This window comes from Marmota monax, unplaced genomic scaffold, assembly GCF_021218885.2.
Source record: "Marmota monax isolate L192 unplaced genomic scaffold, Marmota_monax_Labrador192_F-V1.1 WCK01_AAM20220418_F8-fsc00011, whole genome shotgun sequence".
NCBI classification, from domain to species: Eukaryota; Metazoa; Chordata; class Mammalia; order Rodentia; family Sciuridae; genus Marmota; species Marmota monax.
This window is the reverse complement of record NW_026693082.1, coordinates 2,982,691-3,004,454: the sequence shown is the minus strand read 5'-3', so window position 1 is coordinate 3,004,454 and position 21,764 is coordinate 2,982,691. Positions and strand designations below refer to the sequence as shown.

The 21,764-nt window shown below is 37.0% G+C and overlaps 1 protein-coding gene across 1 annotated transcript in view; it reads right to left on the bottom strand.

Moving 5' to 3' along the window:
• Positions 1-1,300: 1,300 nt before the first annotated feature.
• The window catches only part of LOC124099086 (protein POLR1D), a 41,262-nt gene continuing 20,798 nt past the window's right edge, over positions 1,301-21,764 (bottom strand). The window contains exons 2-3 of the mRNA XM_046454070.2: positions 15,145-15,219; positions 1,301-1,979 (exon numbers count right to left, since the gene is read on the bottom strand). Of these exons, the coding sequence (XP_046310026.1) occupies positions 1,712-1,979; positions 15,145-15,219 (343 nt within the window). The 3' untranslated portion in view covers positions 1,301-1,711. The remainder of the gene's footprint in view (positions 1,980-15,144; positions 15,220-21,764) is intronic.

Here is a 21,764-nt window from a genome sequence, read left to right as displayed (position 1 = left end):
AATAGTAGGAGGGAAAGAGGTTAAGGTTTGGCCAACATAGGGATTATTTACAAGGTCTTTAACACTCAACAGGGAAGTAGAACCAAAGACTAATGTACTAATATGAAAGTGGAAGAAAAGTCACAAAGAATTGTCATGCATGGGCAATTAAAAGGGAAATAACTTTTAAATCTAACTTGAGATGTGCACTTTTGACAATCTAGAAGTTATGGAGAAAGGGTTCTTAAACAAGATTGCCTAACACTAAAGCCCTCTATCAGGCATCTTAGCTTAGACAAGGGCGTTCTATTAGGTAGAAGGAAGAAAATAACTTTTTTTTTAGTTGTCTTTACTGATTTACAAAGAGAATCCCCTACATGATTTAGTTGGGTATCTTCAGACTTTGACTCCCCTTTGTATTCTGCTTTATAATTTATTATGATAATTCTACTTCTAAGCTTAAATATTTAACTCTTTTCACTTATATGCTTCAGTGACTGTTCAAAAGTTTTCACTAGGCCAAGAAACCTGCAAAGTCAGATTGGCTGATGTACTAGTTCCCTCAAGATTGAGGAATGGACATTTGCCTGCAAATATCCAGTGGGTTGCTAAAAACAGGAGTTAAGACTTGGCATCTCTGCCACCATTTTGCATCTATCCAATCCTAAAATAATGATGGACAGACCACACCTGGTCAAGAGCACTTGCTCTGGCAACTGTGAAACCTTCCAGCCGTGCAAATCCCCAAGCCTTGCCCTTACAGCACCCCCCACCTTTTTTGTGTGTGTGGGAGGTGTACTGGGGATTGAACTCAGGGGCACTTGACCACTGAGCCACATCTCCAGCTCTATCTTGTATTTTATTTAGAGGCAGGGTCTCCATGAGTTACTTAGCACCTTGATTTTGCTGAGGCTGGCTTTGAACTCATGATTCTCTTGCCTTAGCTTTCCAAGCTGCTGGGATTACAGATGTGCACCACCACGCTTGGCTTATCCCCTTTTCTATAAAATCTCAAAGTCATTGTCACCCTCTCAAGGACAGGGCCAAGGATATGAGTCCCCTTGGCTTCCCGGTGTAGCCACACTGATTCAAGTTCCTTTCATGCTTTTGACCATTAACTTTTCTGTTTGTTTTTTTTTTTTTTTTGGGGGGGGGTGAGCAGCCAGACCTGATTTGCTGGATTCCCAGAGTCAGGCCTCTGGTGACAATCACTAAATTTCATGGTAAGTTTCCAGCCCTTGGAGGGCTATAAGTTTTCATGATATAAAATATGGTCAGATGATTTCTAAAATTTGAATTTGACACCCATAAAAGTAAAGCATAGGATTTATAAGTATTTTATTTTTGAGAAATTTTGAGAAATGACCAAAAGTGCAGCACATCAAAAAACTGGGACTAGTTTTAACAATCTGAAAACTTTAAATTCTAGATTTACAGGTTTTGAAACTAACTTCCAAACAAAATAGGATAAAAGTAACACAGATGTATACTACACTGCCAAAGCAGCCCACACATGCCACGACATCTTCAGAGCAAGTCCCTTTGTAATTATTCCTTGATGAGTCTTAAGGTCATTTTTTTACCTGCCACCAACAGCCACCTTTAAAAACAACAAAGGACCTACTGGGAAGATGGCTCTTAGGCATCTGCCCTGCCGGCTCACCTGTCCTCGCACACCCCAGTCCCAGGGCAGTGCAGGCTCAGCTGGCGTGGGCCGGCCCCTCCCTCAGCCTCACCGCCTGCTGGGCCGCGGGTCACACTTGTCCCGGGTGCCCCGCTTTCTTTGGGGGGAGTACCCCACTGAGCCTCGAGTGTGCAAGCTGTGCTTGTAGGGATGGCTTCTGTGCTTCTTCGGGTTTGCTTCTTTCTGGTCCTGGCTTTTCGAAGGTTCCTTATTGCCTTCTTTTTGTTCATGCTCTTGCTCCTTATGGGAAGGCAATGTGTTCTTGATTGTGTTGATTAAGAATCTTTTATTTGTGCCAGCAAGAGGACACTTCATCCTGTGGGGTGGGGTGGGGAGGAGGATGAGAAAAGGGAAACCATCATAAATAAGAACTGACTTCCAAGCTGAACCCACTATCATGATTAGTACCAAAGAACTGTGCTTTACAGAATCAAGTTCCTGAGTTTGTTCAGCTTTCCTTGCATGCCACCTAGTGTAAACTCCGAGTACAGGGGAAAGTCAAGACTTAGAATTCCTGAGGCAATCTGACTGGACAGGGTGCACCCTCTCGACCTTTTTTCCTGGGACTAAATTTCTTATAGAATTTTATGTACAGGTGTTAACAACAATGCAAATTAGTAGAATCATTTAATATTTTCTCCATAAAAATGCCTGATTTGATTATAGTCTCTTTCCAGTTAAATTTATCGTTTTTTATTACCAAAGAATGAAAATGAAAACCAAGTACATTCTGGTATGTCTTAAATACAGCAGTCAAATGACCTATAGAAAGAAAAAAAAATGCACAGGGCCCATAACTATGCAATAATCTCTCAAAAAGTTTCTGCATGGAAGTAGCTTCATGATTCAAGTTCACCTGGGAAAGAGACCGTAAATAATTAATTTGCCAATTTATATGCTTAGATATTTACTACAGTACTTATTTCGTATTTTTTTCAGGTGTAATTATACATTCATTTAGAAAAGAAAACCCCAAATAAATGAAAACCTGCATATTTCTCTTGGCCGTGACCAGTCTGCCATATGATGGGCTATTTTAGGACAATGCTGGTCCCTAAAAATCATGTTATTCAGGGTGACTGGTATTAAACAAAAATGAATAATATCCATCTTTCTATAAAACTTTAATTCACACAACACAGACGGTCTCTGACTTACTCTGGTTTCAATTCTTTTTAAAATTTTATTATTTTTATTTACAGCAGAATGCATTGTAATTCTTATTCCACATATAGAGCACATTTTTTTATATCTCTGGTTGTGTACAAAGTATATTCACACCAATTTGTATCTTCATACATGTATTTTGGATAATGATGACCATCACATTCCACCATCATTTAAAACCCCCTGCCCACTCCCTTCCCCTCCAACCCCTCTGCCCTATCTAGAGTTTGTCTATTCCTCCCATGCTCCCACTCCCGACCCACTATGAGTCAGCCTCCTTATATCAGAGAAAACATTTGGCATTTGTTTTTTGGGATTGGCCAACTTCACTTGCATTATATTTTCCAACTCCATCCATTTACCTGCAATGCCATGATTTTATTCTCTTTTATTGCTGAGTAATATTCCACTGTGTATGTATGCCACATATTTTTTTATCCAGTCATCTACTGAAGGGCATCTAGGCTGGTTCCACAGTTTAGCTATTGTGAATCGAATAACCCAATCGATAAATGGGCCAAGGACCTGAACAGACACTTTTCAGAAGATGATATACAATCAATCAACAAATACATGAAAAAATGTTCATCATCGTTAGCAATTAGAGAAATGCAAATCCAATTCTCACTCCAGTCAGAATGGCAGCTATCATGAAAACAAACAACAATAAGTTGGCAAGGATGTGGGGGAAAATATGCAAAGCTGGTGGGGCTGCAAATTGGTACAGCCAATCTGGAAAGCAGTATGGAGATTTCTTGGAAAATTGGGAATGGAACCATCATTTGATCCAGCTATCCCTCTCCTCCGTCTATACTTAAAGGACTTAAAAACAGCATATTGTAGGGACACAGCCACATCAATATGTATAGCAGCACAATTCACAATAGCTAAACTCTGGTTTCAATTCTAATCTTTCAACTTCAAGAGGTACAAAGGCACCAGGTATGGTAGCATACACTTATAAACCCAGCAGCTTGGGAGGCTGAGGCAGGAGGATGGCAAGTTAAAAGCCAGCCTCAGCAACTTAGCAAGGCCCTAAGCAACTTAGGGAGACCCTGTCTCAAAATAAAAAATAAAAAAAGGCTGGGGAGGTGGCTTAGTGGTTAAAGAGCCCCTTGATTCAATCCCTAGTATTAAAAAAAAAATACAAAAGCAATACTTAGTTGAAACCACACTTAAAATTTTGATTCAAAATTCTTTATAATAACTTTATTATAGAATAAGTTTTTTATAGTTGTAGGCCAATGAAAGTGTTCTGAGCACATTTAAGGTAGGCTAGGCTAATCTATGATTTTCTGTAGGCTAAGTGTATTAAATGCATTTTTGATTGATGACATTTTCTTTCTTTTTTCTTTTTTTGTATTTTCAACTTGTGATTTCTTTCTTTGTGGTGCTACAGATTAAACTCAGGGGTGCTCTACCACTGAGCTACATCTCTTGGCCTTTTTAAAATTCTAAGATAGGTCTCACTAAATTGCTCAGGCCGGTCTTGAACTTGTGATCCTCCTGCCTTAGCCTCCTTGGTCACTAGGATTATGAGTGTGTGCCACCATGCTCAGTTATGATGGGTTTTATGAGGTTGTATCTCTATTGTAAGTCAACAAACAGTTGTACGTAAAAAATCAGTCCAATAGTACTCCATTACAGTAACTGTGTAGTACAGTATTGCAGAAATGAAAGATAGGCCGTTATTAGCCTGGCCTCAGAGGTCAGATCACCTCAGGCAACCAGAATGACATTGAATCTGGAAGTAAAAGGAAGAGGGCAGAAAAAATAGAAAATAAAATACTCCATGTTGCAAATAAGTAGCTCTTGAGCCTAGAAGGACAGAGAAAACACTTGAGAAAAGCAAAAGTAATTCTCTGTGAGATATGCCTGAGCAATGCTCAGGCTAGGAAGTGACTAGTGAATGAAGTAAAATAAGGAAGGAAAAAAACTTGAGAAAAAGGGAAGCTGGAGGAGTATAGTAGAAGCAGTGGCAACATTTAGAGGTGGTGACAGTATTTAAGTTTAGGAGCCTCAGAATGAGAAGAGGAGCAAAGAAGAAAGGCAGGAACAAGGGCAAAGAAACACAGTTCTGCAAAAATCTGGAGAGTATAAAACTACTGGAACTCCTTGCCCTATTGGGGTGAACTTCCAGAAAAAATGCACCATCATTACACTCCCCTAATAGTTCCAAGATAAAGCCCATTGATGCATCCTAGAGGCACATCAGCACTGGAACACTGCTGAGCATGGGGAGGGCAGGTGATAAGAGGGTGGGCTGAGTTCTTCCTGGCCTTGTGGAATGTCACTGAATCTAGGCACTGCTTTGCTGAAGATACTTAAGCCACTGCAGTTACAAATTCAGCAATGACTCAGAATTCTGAGTACCACGCACCAGCATGTTCCCAAACGGTGTGCCACTGACAACCTAAAGAAAAAGCCACCCTTTGACACATGTGGAAAGTATTCTGGATGGGTGGTCTGCTGCTTACCATAGGAGCAGAATCATTTTTGTGAAAAAATCAACCACATCTATCTCTTGGATATGTAAGCCAAGAAATAGTTAGAAAATAGGCCCACTACAGAAGAATTCTGGGTTAATTTCTGGAGTGGGCCATCTCAGTACTGGTAAAGCTGATCAATTATTCTCTGGATTTAAAAAATGAGGAAAGGTGAACTATTTCCAGATGAGACAAGAGAATCTCAAAACAAAATCTTATGGTAATTGCTGATGAAATCCACTAGATTCTGTGACCTTCAGTGTCAGATCATCTTTAAAACCATATGCTTATTGGAGGTGAGCCAAGCTTAGCTACAGAACTGCAGTGTTCATAGTATAATCCACTGACCCAACATACTGACCACAAGACTGGTTGTGAGAATGATTTGTTTTTCTAGAATAATTCCACAAGAAAACATCAAAGATGCAATTTTAAAAAGTTTGACACACAAATATTGCATGTGATTGGGGTATAGCGTGATACTTTGATACATGTATCAAACATTGTATACAAAATCTAAATATCAAATCAGAATATTAGCTTATCTATCACCTCAAGCATTTATTATTTCTCTGTTATAGAATTATTCAAAATCTTCTCTTCCAGCTCTTTTGAAATATATAATAAATTACCAACTACAGTCACCCTAGTATATAGACAATTAGACTTTGTTTACCCTATCTAACTGTATTTTTTTTTTAACCTGTTAACTGACCTCTCTTATTATCCACAACTTCCCTTCCCAGCCTCTGGGAGCCACTATTCTACACTCTACTTCTGAGGTCAACACTTTCAGCTTCCACATATGACTGTGAACTTGTGGCATCTATCTGTGTCTGGCTGATTTCATTTAACATGATGTCTCAGGGCTCTTCTATGTTGCTACAAATAACTGGACTTTATTCTTTTTTTTAAATTATTTTTTAATGGCAGAATAGCATCCCATTGTGTGTAAGCATGAAATTTTTTAAATTCATTCATCAAAAGATAGACACTTAGGTTGATTCCATATCTTATGCCACTATAAACATGGTAGTGCAGATGTCTCTTTGACCACTGACTTTTTTTCCTTTGAATATATACACAGTAGTGGGATTGCTGGATCATGTGGTAGTTTCTATTTTTAATTTTTTGAGGAACTTCCATACTATTTCCCATAATGGGTGTACTAATTTTTACTCCCATCAACAGTGAATAACCGTTCCCCTTCAAAGATGCAAATCGTGTGTGTGTGTGTATGTGAGACACACACACACACACACACACACACACACACACTAAGGATTTAACCCAGGGGCACCCTCTCGTTGACCTGTATCTCCAGACCTTCATTATTTTTAAAATTGGGGGATAGCATATCACTAAGTTGCTGAGGCTGGCTTCAAACTTGTGAGCCTCTTACCTTAGTCTCCTGAGTTGCTGGGACAGGTGTAGGTCATGGGCCTGGACAAAGATGCAATGTTTAATGTTTATTATGCCTGAAATTCCATTCAAGGTGAAAATCCAAGGATGGCTTAGAGAGACTTGGCTTACTTGGGGTGAGATTTTTAAGTCAGACCTCTCCTAAACATGCCAATATACATTTTAGAAATAATACTCTCTTAATAAGTAAGGCAGGGCAATGAGAGAGGGGAGTAGTGGCAAGCCGATGGAAAAGTACATATAAAAAATAAATTTGTTAAGAAAGTATAAAATTTGTGCTGAATATATTCAAGTGTAAGAGAGCAGCATCAAAGCTAACATTCTCGGAAACCAATTGGGAGAGTTTCTGGCTTTCAATGTAATCATTAATTTTTGTGAATCCCAAAGTCAGCTCTAACACTATGAAATCATACTACATGGCTCAATGACTGAGCACACACATTCTAGAATCATACTATCTATCAGACTGAACATTGGGCATGTTATATAATCCCATCTTGCCTCTTAGCTGCTAATGGGGGATATTAATAATGACTATCTTAAAAGGATTGCATACAGATCAAAATGAATGAGAACACATGGAGTGCTTAGAACAATGACTGACACATAACAGTTAATTTTAGCTTTGGCTCATAGCTTAGTTTTACTGTTTAATCAGCTGTGTGACCATGGACAAGTTACTTACCTCCTCTCTGCTTTGGTTTTCCCCATCTGTAAAATGGGAACAATAGGAGTATCTACCTTAAAGTTACTGTGAGGATTTAATGCTATAATTCATAAAGCATTTAGCATAGTGGCTGGAATATAGCAAAACTCCATTAAATTTCAAGTTAACTGTGATAATAAGTTAATCAAGAACACAGTAGAGCTGGGTGTGGTGACACACATAATTCCAGTGACTAGGGAGATTAAAACAGGAGAATTTCGAGGCCAGTCTCAGCAATTTAGCAAGACCCTATTCCAAAATAAAAAATAAATAGGGCTAGGGACATAGCTCTGTGATAAAATGTCCTTGGAAAACACGCATACATAGCCAAGTATCTGATGTTTCTTAATGAAAAGGAAAAAAACCCAAAAAACGAAAGAAAAAAAACCTTAAGTTATCATTAAAAGCTAATGAGGCATTTCATGGAAATTTTCATAATGACTGTTAAAATTCAAAAGTTTTGGTACTTAGAATGGTTAGGCTTCCATACTGAAAGTTTCATTTTCTAGGCTATCTCAATTCTCCATTGGTACTAGAATCAACGGGCTACTAGATACTACCTCTGAGCTTTATAACTTGCATTTCCACCTGTTTTGCAAACTTTCTAGGACTATTGTCCTCAGATGTAAACTAAAGGTTGAAGTAGTAGGTGAGCTCTAGTGTCCCTCCTAGTTTTAAGGGTCTCTGCTATAGGTGTACCCCCTAGAGAACAGGATCCCCCCTCATTCTTCACATTAGGAAATTACTTCATTTCCTGTATTTGTCCTCTTTTACCTCTTATTGCCATTTTCTCCCTGAATTTGAGATAACAAGAAAGCTGGTATAAGACAATAAACCATCATGCCTTTTCCATGTCACCTTTGAACCTTGTGAGATGAGCACAGGCCACGACTGTTAGATGTGTTGGCACCAAGTCTGTGACTGTGCTTGAGAAGGGGTGAGGGACCAAGGAGACTACAGGGCAAAGCAGCTGCTAACTTATCTGTCTGCAGCCCATCCTAACCAATTGACTTTCTCATCGTGGCTAGTTATTTTTATTTTTGGTTTGTTTTGGTTCCAGAAAGTTATACTAGCTCATATGGAAAGTGCCAGATTTACGGCGTTAACAATATAAATGGATATAAAGCCTAAATATCATAAGACTGGTTATACTGCTATAGAAAGGACCTATGACACACAGCCAGAATTAAGGTTTAGAGTTCTACCTATGTTAAGCTTTATTTTTATTAAAAAAGTATTTTTGGTACCAGGGATTGAACACAGGGGCACTTGACCACTGAGCCACATCCCCAGCCCTTTTTATTTTTTAATTTTGAGACAGGGTCTTGCTAACTGGCTGAGGCCTCACTAAGTTGCTGAGGCTGGTTCTGAACTTGTAATCCTCCTGCCTAAGTCTCTCGAGCTACTAGGATTGTAGGCATGCACCATTACACCACCTCACAAACTTTATTTTTTAAAAATTTATTACCTATAGCTGGGTATATATGGTAGAACATGCCTGTAGTCCCAGGAACCTGGGAATTTGAGGCAGAAGAATTTTAAATTTGAGGCCAGCCTAGGCAAAATGAAACCCTGTCCAATAAAACATTAAAATAGGGTAGGAATGTGGCTCAGTGGTAGTGCACCCCTGAGTTTAACGCCTAGTACTGGGGGTATTTATTTAGACAGGATCTCCTATGTTGCCAAAGCTGGTCTCAAACTTGTGTGCTCAAGCGATCCTCCTGCTTCAGCCTTAGTAGCTGATACTGGGCATAAGCCACTGTGCTTGGCTTATGTTTAAACAATTCCCTTGACGGTCAAATGTGTCATCCCAGAAGTTGTGATGGAGGGTCTCACATGCTATAGGAGAGGAGAATTTCTAGAAAATCTGCCATTAGAGACCAAGATGGATCAGGGCTAGAATTATAAGCTTTTCACTTTTTTTTTTTTTTTGAGTGGATACACCATATACGATCTTTTGCAAAAATAAGGCACTTGCTCTCTGTTGTTATCATACTCAACTTATGAAAAACAAAATCTGGGATGCAATGACACAAACTCAGCTGCTCTGGCAAAAGGATCACAAGTTTAAGGTCAGTTTGGGTAACTTAACTTAGCTAGATAATCTTCAAATGGAATGAAATGAAATGAAATAAAAAGAGCTGGGTCTATAGTTCAGTGGTAGAGTACCCCGGAGTTCAATCTCCAGTACTGCGAAAACAAACAAACACTTAAGAAATAAAATAAGCTATAAAGAGGGCTGGGGTTGTGGCTCAGTGGTTGAGTGCTCGCCTAGCATGCTTGAGGCACTGAGTTTGATTCTCAGCACCACATAAACGTAAAATAAAGATATTGTGTCCACTTAAAACTAAAGAATAAATATTTAAAAAAATAAGCTATAAAGAAATCTAGAGGACAGAAAGTGGAAAATAAAAGGCAATTTTTTTTTATTTTAATATTTTTGGGTCTCCCATTGAAGAATGGAGGTAGTATCTATCTTTCCTAGAGATTTAGACCTGCTACTTTTGGCTTCTAAAATAGCTTTATAAATATGATCAATTAAATACTGATATATAATCACTAGCCACTGGATTTTAGGTAGAATAATAACAATGATGATATATACTTACAAAGCAATCACTGTGCTAGTACATTACCAATGTTACTTCGTTTAGTCTCTATACCAGCATCTACTTTATAGACCTGGCAACACTAGTCTGGCTAGGGCAGAAGGAACAGGACAGAGAAAGGCTCATTGCTGTCTAAGCAGATGGCTGATTAACAGAGCAGCCAGGGAAGCAACTACAGGAAAGTATATGACACAGGATCAGAAAAGGATGGCTAGTCTCAGAAGTGCAGAACAGTTACAGACATGGTTAAGGACAAGGATGAATACTTGACTCAACATACTTGACTTTGAGGTGAGTGAAATATAATAGGCATTGGGAAATTATGATTCATAAAAATTAGTTTTTTCTTTTGCAGTGGTAGAGATTAGACCCAAACCTCATGTATGCTTGATAAGCACTCTACCACTGAGTTACATTCTAAGCCTCATAAAAATTTTTATGGAGTTTGGTGTAAGTGGTACAAGCCTGTAATTCCAATGATTTGGGAGGCTGAGGTAGGATTGGAAAGTTTGAGGCCAACTGCAGCAATTTAGTGAGGCTCTAAGCAAATTAATTTAACCCTGTCTCAAAATAAAAAAGGGCTGGGGATGTAGCTCAGTGGCAAGTGCCTCTGGGTTAAAAAAAAATTTTTTTTAAATGGTAGGGAAATAGATATATTGGGGTCATGGAAGCAAAATTCCATGTAATGCACTTCAATTCATCCCCTAATTCTATGGCCAAATCCATTCCCATATCAGCAAACAGCATTTCATCTAGCATGAACTATCATGGATGTAAATCTAAAATAATGCCTCTGGAAAGACTGAGGCTTTGGTCGATTACAACTCACTTTGTTGTTTAATGCTGCCACGGCTATTACAATCATCCATAGTGCTGCAGTTTACAATTTGGCAATTAAATGTCTCAGTGTGTGGCCACCTGAGAAATGCTTTTATAATATTATAATCCCCATTACTAAACTGTTAACCCTTAATTACTCTGCTGCATACAGTAATCCACCCCTTCCCCCAAACTTGAAGCGGGTGTTCAATGACTATCTCCAACCCTGTGCCTAAAAGTAATGCAAAATATTTGATGTGTATATTACACACACACACACACACACACACACACACACACACATATAGATGCATTATGCTAGGCCCTGTAGTAAAGATAAATACCAGACCCTGTCTCAAAATAAAAAATAAAAAGTGCTGGGGATGTAAAGTATCTTTTGTTTTTTTGGTTTTTTTTTTTTTTTTTTGTATTGATGGGGATTAAATCCAGGGCCTGGTGCATTCGAGGCAAGCACTCTACCAACTGAGTTATATCCCCAGCCTGAGGCTTCATTCTGTATATCTCTTCATTGCTTTTTAGAAGACTGCAGAGAGGAACAAAAGGTAGAGGAGGGTGAAATTCAGAAGCAGATATGTAAAGAGTAGTTTGCTAGTATAGACTGTGGTGAGGCTGTATTCTTTGGCCTCTAATCCCTTAGCAACACAGGTCATTTACATAGATATGTGATCTAACAGTAACACATTCAGGGCTCTCTGATTCACTTTCATAACTGGATATGGCAGGAATGTAGAAAGCAGGGGCAGTGAGCACTTGCATTTCAGAGGGTTATCAGACAATAATCCAGAGAAGAAAGCTAGTGTAGAAAAGCAACATCACAGCCTATCAGCAGAGAGCTAGCTGGGGGCCTTAGCAAACATCTTTTAATAGGTTATACTTAACCCATATTAAGTATAAAGTAAAGACTTGGATTTCTCTGGCCCTGAAATACTATCAAGAGCCTCATCTATGCATAACCTGAGACTCGAGCTCAATTTTCTTTCCAATTGATTCTAACACAGGAGCACTGTGTTGTGATCACTTCTTATTTTTCTGTATTCACAAATTGATAAAAAACCTGAATAAAATGGAATGTGAGTATTCTTCACTGCCAGGAAAATGAGTATTCTTCATTGCTGTCCATACCTGCATCTTAATATACTTACTGGTATGCAGTTGAGTATTTAAATTAATTTAAAAAACCGTATGTCTGGATAAAGACTGGAGAAATTATTTGCTTTCCAATAATTAAGTTGAGGACAAGGCTGAGGATGTGGCTCAGTGGTAAGGTGCATGCTTTGCATGCTCAAGGATCTGGGTTTGATCCCCAATGCCAGAGGGGGAGAAAAGTTGACGTCATCAAGTGGAAGAATAATGTGGGTTATTTCCTCTCTATCTCTAGACTGAATTTAACCAAAACAGAAAAGCATTCAAGAATGTCATTTTCCTTAAAACAACTGGCTTAAGAAAACAAGATTCATTTTCTTCAATTGAAAATAAAAGACTTTCATTATTCATCTCTCCCCTTCTACCCTCCTAGGAAATCTCCCTGGTTCTATTGTGCTTGTACCAAAGTGAAGCTAAAGCAGATTAACCGTAAGTGCATTTCTCCAATAATTTGGGGTTACATTCTCAGTTCCTAAACTCTAGACCTATTCTGAATAATTCCAACAGCTTCCTCAAAGCATTTCAATGGCAGCATGTGGTTGTTTCCTTAAAAGGTCAAATCTTAGCGCGGCTCAGGGGCACATGCCTTTAATTCAAGGGACTTATAGATCGTCGGCAGGAGGATCTCAAATTGAGATCAGCTTCAACAACTTAGTGGGACCCTAAGCAAGCATAGCAAGACCCTGTCTCAAAATAAAAAATAAAAAGTGCTGGGGATGTAAAGTATCTCTTTATCCAATCCCCAATTCCTAAGTAAAGAGGAAAAATGGAAACAAACAAACAACAACAACAAATGAAAATGAAAGGCTCATACTTTGGGACAATATTGAAAAATTACATTGGGCTGGAGATTAGCTAAAATGAATGTGACCAGACTAAAAATTGCTTTGAAGACAGTGAAGTCAAGAAATTTTCTGAAATTTATGTTTATAAATCCCTTTTTGTTGACAAAAAGGAAGTCATATGGGTCAACATTTCAGCTTCCCCAAGGTCTCTGTCAACAAAGAGCCTCTAAAGATTCTTTTGCTGAAATATATCCAAAGAAGCATACAGTGCCAAGTGGTCTCTTTCTCTGTAAAATAAAAAGTGGTACCCCACTTGCATTTTCTTTTTTGTTTAGCAGCCTCTATCGGGCACCTGACCAACTTTCTAAGATCTTTCTTATAGAATATCCAAAGTAAAACCATGTCACTCACTTTACTTCTATTTTAAATTGTAGGGCAATTATAAAGGTTTTCTAGATGTTTAGAAAAATAAATATGGCCCACCAGTGAGCAACAGAATATCTTCTTTATGATTGGGCCAGGATATAAGTGGCACATGCCTGTAATCCCAGTGACTTGGAAACTGAGGCAAGAGGATCACAAGTTCAAGGAAAGCCTGTGCAATTTATTGAGACTCTGATTCAAAATAAAAAAGGGCTGGGGATGCAGCTCAGTGGTAGAGCACTTGCCTAGTATGTGCAAGGTCCTGGGTTCAATCTCTAGTACCACAAACAAAACAAACAAATCCACAAACAAAAACTCCCCAAACTATCAGTCCAAGGAGTTCCACTCCATAGGGATGGGTGCTTGGACACCTGGTCAGGCTACTCCAGTGCAGAGGTACTGTCAACCTCTGGCAGAGGTGTGGATCACTCTGTATTCTACAGAGCACATTTTCGTTATTCTTTGCAGTCAACCAGGATTAGTAAATTATTTTTAGAATGTGTGCGCACTTTAGAATCACTTTTGGATATCTTTATTTTTTTAAATTTTTTTTAGTTGTAGTTGGACACAATATCTTTATTTTATTTATTTATTTTTATGTAGTGCTGAGGATGGAACCTAGCTCCTCGCACATGCTAGGTGAGTACTCTACTGCTCAGCCCCAGCCCCATCACCTGGATATCTTTAGAACTCCAAAGTCTAGTCATGCCTTATAATAACTGAATGTGGGACACATGTATTACTAGTTTTTGAAGCTCTCCGAGTGATTTAAAATATACAGATAAATTTGGGAACACAAAAATTCACCCACAAATTTAAATAGATGGAACCCAGGTGTTACCCCAGGATGAGTAAGGGTACATGCGCTTTATCTCAGCACCAGTAAGCAGAGGCAAGCTGTGGTTGTCCTGGGTCTAGACCTCTTTTCATAGCCCATATAGCTTCCTGAGTCACTGGGATTACTGATGTGCAACACCACACCTTGCTATGCTTTGTTATTTTTCTTGTTTTGTTACATCTGCTTGCTGAAATCTCTCTAGAGCAGCAGTTCTCTAAATATGATAAATATATCCCCCACAGGGTTGAGGTTGACATGTGCACTAAAGATGTAAAAGCAATGAATAAAACTTATACCAAGAATCAAGACAGTGACACCATATGGTAAGGTATGGTAAGTGGGAAGTACACGTAAAGCACTTCAGCTATTTGTGAAGTATGATGGTTATATGAAAGAAAAGTACTTGTGTGACTGCTGCAAAGTGAAGTAGCGATTATCTAGACATGGGTGAGCCTGTCACTTCAAGGAAAAAAATTCATAGTATTCATTGCCAACATAAAACTGTTAAGTTTTATTTTTCACTTTTGTTACTGGGGATTAAACTTGGGGTGCTTACCACTGAGCCACACACTTTATTAAATTTGAACAAGCTCTATTTTGTATAGCAACTGCCAGTGTGAACTTTATTCTCCTTCACCAAATTGTATACAATCAAATGTTTAGAGTTAAAAATCATATTTTAAGATAATCTGTAACTTACTAAGAACTATAATTACAACAGAAATTCTTTAATGATGAACTCTGATATAATACTGCTCTTACACAGGTGCCTTTGGGCACAGTGGTTATCTTGAATCTTGGGAATTTGTGAACAAAAGGGATGATAAAACCATAATGCACATCTTCCATACACACCCTGCCGCCCACATCCAGTGGCTGGAGCTTCTCAGCATTCAGTCCTCAGCATTGTTCTTACTCTACACTCGCCTCTGGGTGATTTCCTCCACATACAACCTTGTATATTCCCACTCTCTGTTGCAGATTCATATATGGATATTTCCTGCTAAGGCTTTTCTTGTTAATATATTTTTGAGTTTTAATAAAGATTACTCAAGAACTTACCAACCCATAGGTCCCATTGTTTCTGCTCTAGTTTTCCCACGCTTTGCCTCCTTTAGCAGTTCTTCTATTGCTTTCCTGATGGGAAAGAGGAAGAAATTTGAGATGCACTCACTCCACTAAGTTATGAAAATCAACTCATTTCTCATGTATGGGAAAGAAACTGACTTTTAAAGCATAATTGCTGGGGGAATACTTTTTCTTTTTTAGTGGTGAGCAGTTTTGAATACAAAATGAAAAAGAACCCTTTTATATGAAGTGAAAAATACTAAAAAGAAAATGAGAATAAAATAACAAATTGGAAAAAGTATTTGTAATATTAGACAATTCAATTATTTATCCTTAACATAAGAATTTTTTCTTTTTGCTACTGGGGATTTAACCCAGGGGGGCACTTTACCTTTGAGCTATATCCCCAGGCTGTTTTTAAATTTTTAGATAGGGTCTGGTTAAGTTAATGAAGTTCTCACTAAGTTGCATGTATCCTATATTTAAAATGTTTAAATTCACTATTATTTAAGGATCTCCAATGAACCATATAATGATTAATGTTTCTGCTCATTAGTTAGTGAGGGAGTAGATAAATGAGTACTCTTTTCTCTATTAGTGGTAACAGAATATTTTTGGAGAACAATTTGACCACATGATAAAGAGCCTTAAGAATACTACATACCTGTTGATCTAAAATTCCACTTTATCTTAAAAAAATATTCAAGTAAGTATGAAAACTATATGTATAAGGATACTCATTAAATACCTTGTTGACAAATAAAGAACAGAAAACTTAAATATTTACTAATAAAAGATTGGTTAAATAAACCACAGAACTGCCACATTTGGAGAAGATTAGGCAGTCAATAAAATAAACGTGAAGGAATAACTGACACAGAAACACATTCCTAAGACTATAGACATTCCTATAATGACATTCCTTTATATATACTTAATATATAAAGCTGGTTACAAAAGTTACGAATAGAATAATCTTATTTTAAACATATTTAAATGATAAGAAAACATTTGGAGGAACATTGTTAAGATTACCTTGGGGTGATTTTTTGTTATTTGCTTCTCTGTATTTTGTTTTTTCTACAATTAATATGTATTATTATGTATAACTTATACATAATAATTTAATATGTATAATTTTAAAGAGATTAAAATTAACTCCAGAAAACATACTTACTAACCATATTCTGAGATTTAACTGTGTGTAAGATACTGTGCTATGAGTAGCAACACAGGAAGATAATCCCTACCTTAAATATTATTATGATATGTAAATAATAAAGTTAAGATAAAGAGGTATGAAGTTGGAAACAATATAGTTCAGAAACAGAACTATAAATCTAATCAGAGTTTTAAAACTGAATAATTTATATAGATTCTATATTAAAACATTTAATTATACTGTATAGTATTACTGCATACTACGTACATAATCCTGATGTGATATGAGTATTTTGTTAGTTTATACTAATTTTTATCTTATCAAAGTAAAACATGCATATAACTTAAAAAAGACAAACATTTCAAACATTTAAAAGACAACAATAAAAGATAGCAGTCTTCTACTTCATCCTTCCCTACTCACCCCACCAATTTTTTTCTTTTAAAATATATTTCTCCTGCTATTTACCTCCATATTCCTAATACTATGCTTTTAAACTATTCACCATCCTTTTAATAAAACACATCTGCTTCTTTTTGTATAACTCACATTAAAAAAAATTCTTATTAGTACTGACATCTTTTAAAAAAGGTCTTTTCAGTTAATTCAGCAACTCAACAGTTTATGATCTCTCCTGGGAAGGCCACTTCCTGGGTCACTGAGGAACTGAAGCACTTGCTTATCTACCAACATGTACATCTTCTTACCCTGAACTTGCTCAATCAGATAGAGTTTCACAGCCCAATCTTAGGATATCACAAATAAGAAGTCATCTGATTATTCTCCTCCTTCCAGCTCTTTAAAATAATACAGCCTACTGATACGATCTGGCAACTTTGTCTATTATAATTGCTTATGAAAATCTATCTGATCTAGCTTAAAAAGAGAGATCCTTAGAGGGTACAACTATTCTAAAGACAATTCTCCACTTCCCATTCACTAGTGTGGTAGTTTCTAATAAAAACGGATCATCAATCATTCTTAGCTCCATCCATATGCTCTTGTCATTACCACAGAAATGGTCAAAAATCTTCACTGGAAAAAAATAATTTGAGAAGTTCCCTGTTTATGAACAATATATATAAATTACAATAAACTGGAATGCATTTTCTAATAAAAGCTGTGTGCCTGGCTTTCTTGTACAGACTGCAAAAGCTTATTTGAGTCAGAATAAAGTTGAAATGCAGTACACCACAGAAAGAGTCTTACAGAAACCTTGAAGGCATGTTCTGGGTTCATTTAAGAATTCTGATTCTTCTTAATTTCAGTTTCACTTAAGACAATCTCCAGCACGGTTATTAACTTTACCTGGTATGATTAAGGGTGCCTTTTGATTTATAAATACAAAGAGAAAAGAAGGTGTATGTATGAGAAAGACTGCCTGAGGTGAAAGAAATTCAGGGATGAAAGATCATGCAAGGAAGGGCAAGGAATGGGACAGGTATTTAGTCAGCTGGTCGTCTCACTGATAAAGATGGCTTAGTTGCAGTCCATAACAGAGGCTGGATGCAGGGTATCACTCCTGTGGTTGTACTGTTAGGTGTCTTTAACTGGTTTAACAACTGATGTGGATATAGAGCTTTCAGTTTACAAAATGCTTTCCTATCTGAATATGGTGATGTAGGAATTACCACCAGCTTACAGATGAGGAAAATGATATTCAGAAACATTGACTACTTTGCCCAAAGTAGCACTGCTAATGATGAGTGAGGAGGAGGAGGAGGAACAAAGCAAATGAAACTCCATCCAGGTTTTGGTCTGTGTATCCTCTGATCTTTCATTAAATTATCTCCTCCACAGACATTTGTGCAGCAAATCCTAGAGAAATTTTCTCTTTATCATTAAGAGGCAAAAAATTAAAAAAAATAAATAAAGAAAAGCTGTCACTTCTTCTATGTATAAAGAAAGTAGGAACAGGCCAATACTAGAGAGGCGGAAGGAATGAAAGAGGATTGCTCATTATTTTATCCTAAGAATGTTGAGCATTCCCTACTTCCCACCCGAAATTCTCCAGCATAAACTTCTGCAGGGCCTTTCTTCCAAATGGGAGAATAACATTTCTCACAATTATGTATTCTGACCTTGAAACATCATCACCTTCCAAACTAAGGGGGAAAAAAATCAGGTAGTTTTTCTACTGCTATGGCCTCTGGAACTCTTGCTAATGAATTCCTGAGTGAGGATATAGTAAATCTTGTTTCTACTGCTCATAATTCAGAGGCTAACCACAGGAATTATCAAAGATCATAGAACATCAATGTATGTGGAGCAAGACAGTTTTTACTGAGATGTTGAAATAAAAGTGTAAGCTGCAGTTAAAATATGGGAAAGAAACAGAAGAATATATAAGAACTAAATATAGAACTTAAACAATTAAAAAACTACTGAGACATAAATTCTCCGAACACTCATTTTTATACTTACTTTAAATATCTTAGAAATTTCTTTGTAAAACAAACCCATTATATTAGAATATTAAGTTCCACAAAATGAAGACCCAGTAGAGCTGGGTCTCCCAAACTAGTATAGCAGTTTTCTGGGCACGGAAACAAACTATAAGGACTGTCTATGCATTCCATCAGCCAGCTGGTACATGCTTAAGGAATGTCAACTGATCATAATAACAGCTTAAATAAAAAGCCAAGTGGGAATGCAAATCTGGTGCAAAATCATCTTAAAATCCAAAGTCAAACAAATTAGTTTTGAGTTATCTGGGTCTGTGTTTCCTTTTATTCACACAAATCAACTGAGAGCTATAACTATTCTAGTCTCTAGAAAGGATACCAAGAAATTGAAGGCAATTAAAATGAAGCACCAAAAATGGAAAGGCAAATTAAATAAACAATTTAGGAAAATGAAAAGTTTAAAAGAATAAATTCAGGAGTCAAATCTTAAGTGACTGCTTAAAAATGAGGGGGCGGGGTGAATAAGCAAGGGTAAAGGAAAGCTAGGAACATAAGGATGATCATGAGAAGCTCTCCTTGTTTTGTGCCTCTATCAGTCTTTAAAAAGTCACCTTGGCTGGCTGAGGTGGTGTAAGCCTGTATTTGTGGCTACTTGAGAGGCTGAGCCAGGAGGATGACAAGTTGAAAGACAGCTTGGACAACTTAGTGAGACCGTGTTTCAAAAATAAAAAAGGTAGGAGATGTATCTCAGTGGTAGAGTATCCCTGGGTTCCATCTCTAGCACTACCTCCCCCTAAAAAAGGTCTCCTTTGAACAACTAACTGTATAGTATCTGTCACATGACAGAAAAACAGGTTCAAATAAAATCTGTTCACACAAGTATGACTTGGTGACAAGAACACAGACTTCTTAGAAAACTGGTAGAAACCAGCATCATTTGCTGTTTACTGGGAAGTCCTCTGACAAGCCCTGTTCATTATCAATGATGATGGTAACCAGTTATTAACAATCAAACTACTGGGTAGAATATAAGAGAAATTTTGCTATAGCAACCTATATTTCTTCCTATAATGCAGCGATAAGATTTGAAGAGAAAAATGGAATAATCTACTTGATCTTTAGTAAGGATTTAATGTCAAACCACAGAACATTCTGATTAAAAAATGTGGGCAGATGATCGGATCACTGCTGGACATCTGCAAACAGCTGCCTATAGGCTCATAAGGAACCAGCAGTAACTAGTGGTTTAGCAATCATGCAAATCTGTAGAAACCATAGGACAAAGTCTGGATTCTGTGTGACTTACTATTTTGATTATTACATAGACAAATTCAGGATATTCTTATTTAATTTCAGTAAAACAGTCAATTAGGGTCACCTACCATCACCAAAGAAAGGCAAAAAATTTTAAATTGTAGATAAGGTTTTTGAAGACAAGGTAGATAGGAACATTAGAGTCATTTGGTAAGTTAAAAGATTTATTCATAGATATAAGATGGAGGTGGCAGAAATTAATTCTGTAAATTATGCCAAATATCAAATTATGCCATACCAAAGACTTAAGTACTATGATTTTTATAATGAGCAAGGCCTTTCCTAAAAGACTTACTACTAGGGATTTCAGAGCAAATAAATACCCATGTATATACTTTAAAACAAAGGATGAATTATCTAGAATGTGGGGAGGGAACTCCAACATCTATTTATAACATAAAAAACAGGAAGTAGTGAGAAAAAGTGCTTAATTTTTGAAAATACAACAAGAGTGGAGGTTGACGTAGGAACATGAACATGAATGAATTAATGAGACCTTTTGATTCATGCCCACATGGACATCAAGAAAGAAGAAAAAAAGCCATATTTTAATTATTGATTAAAAAAAAATAGATATTAAATTGTTTGCAATGATGATGACAATCATCTTAGCTACCTCACAGGGTTTGTTGTGAGAATAAAACAAGGTGCTTTATTTGGAACCAAGTGTTCTGCATTTATAAGAAGCATAAAAAATATGACAGCTAGTTTTTACTTGACCAAATTCCCAAAGGTCAGGGAACTTGTTTTTTCCACTTTAGTTTTCCTTACACATGGCACATGATAGGTACTACGTTAAAATCTGGGGGAATTAATGGGTTCTAGAAGTGAGTGGGACATGATAAAAATGTAAAGTTTTTTTTTTTTTAAATGGAACTCAATAGTAAGAAAACAACTTGATTAAACAATGGATAAAGGAGGAGCTAGGCATGGTGGTACATGCCTGTAATCCCAGTAGCTTGGGAGACTGAGGCAGGAAGATAACAAGTTCTTAAATTCTGTCTCAAAATGAAAAAAAAAAAAAAAAGGATTGGGGATGTAGCTTAGTGGCAGAGCACCCCTGGGTTCAGTCCCCAGTATTTTTAAAAAAGAAGAAGAAGAAGAAGAAAAAAAAAAGAACAAAGGACCTGAAGAAACAATGTTCATAAAGAAACATTTGAATGGCCAACAGATACATGAAAAAAAAAAAAAAAGTTCAAAATCACCAATCACCAGAGAAATGTAAATTAAAACCACAATAAGATGTTGCTTTGCACCTGTCAGAACTGCTATTATCAAAAAGCTGAAAGTGTTGATAAGGGTGTAGAGAAAAGGGAACCCTTGTAACTATTGGTGGGAATGTAAACTAGTATACTCATTTTGGAAAATAGTCAAGAAATTCCTCAAAAGATTAAAATTAGAACTACCAAATGATCCAGCAACCCCACTACTTGGTCTATATCTAAAGGAAATAACATCAGTATATTGAAGAGATATCTGCACTCTCCTGTTCACTGTACCACTGTTTACAGGGCGAAGACATGGAATCAACCTAAGTGTCCATTAATAGGTGAATGGATAAAGAAAATGTGTGTACATATGTTGTGTTTATGTGTGTGTGTAGATATAGACATTATATCTATCTACATACTACAGGATACATCTCAGCTTTAAATAAGGAGGAAATCTTGTCATTTGTGATAACATGGATGAAACTGGAGAATATTATATGAAAGAAGCCAGACATAAAATGG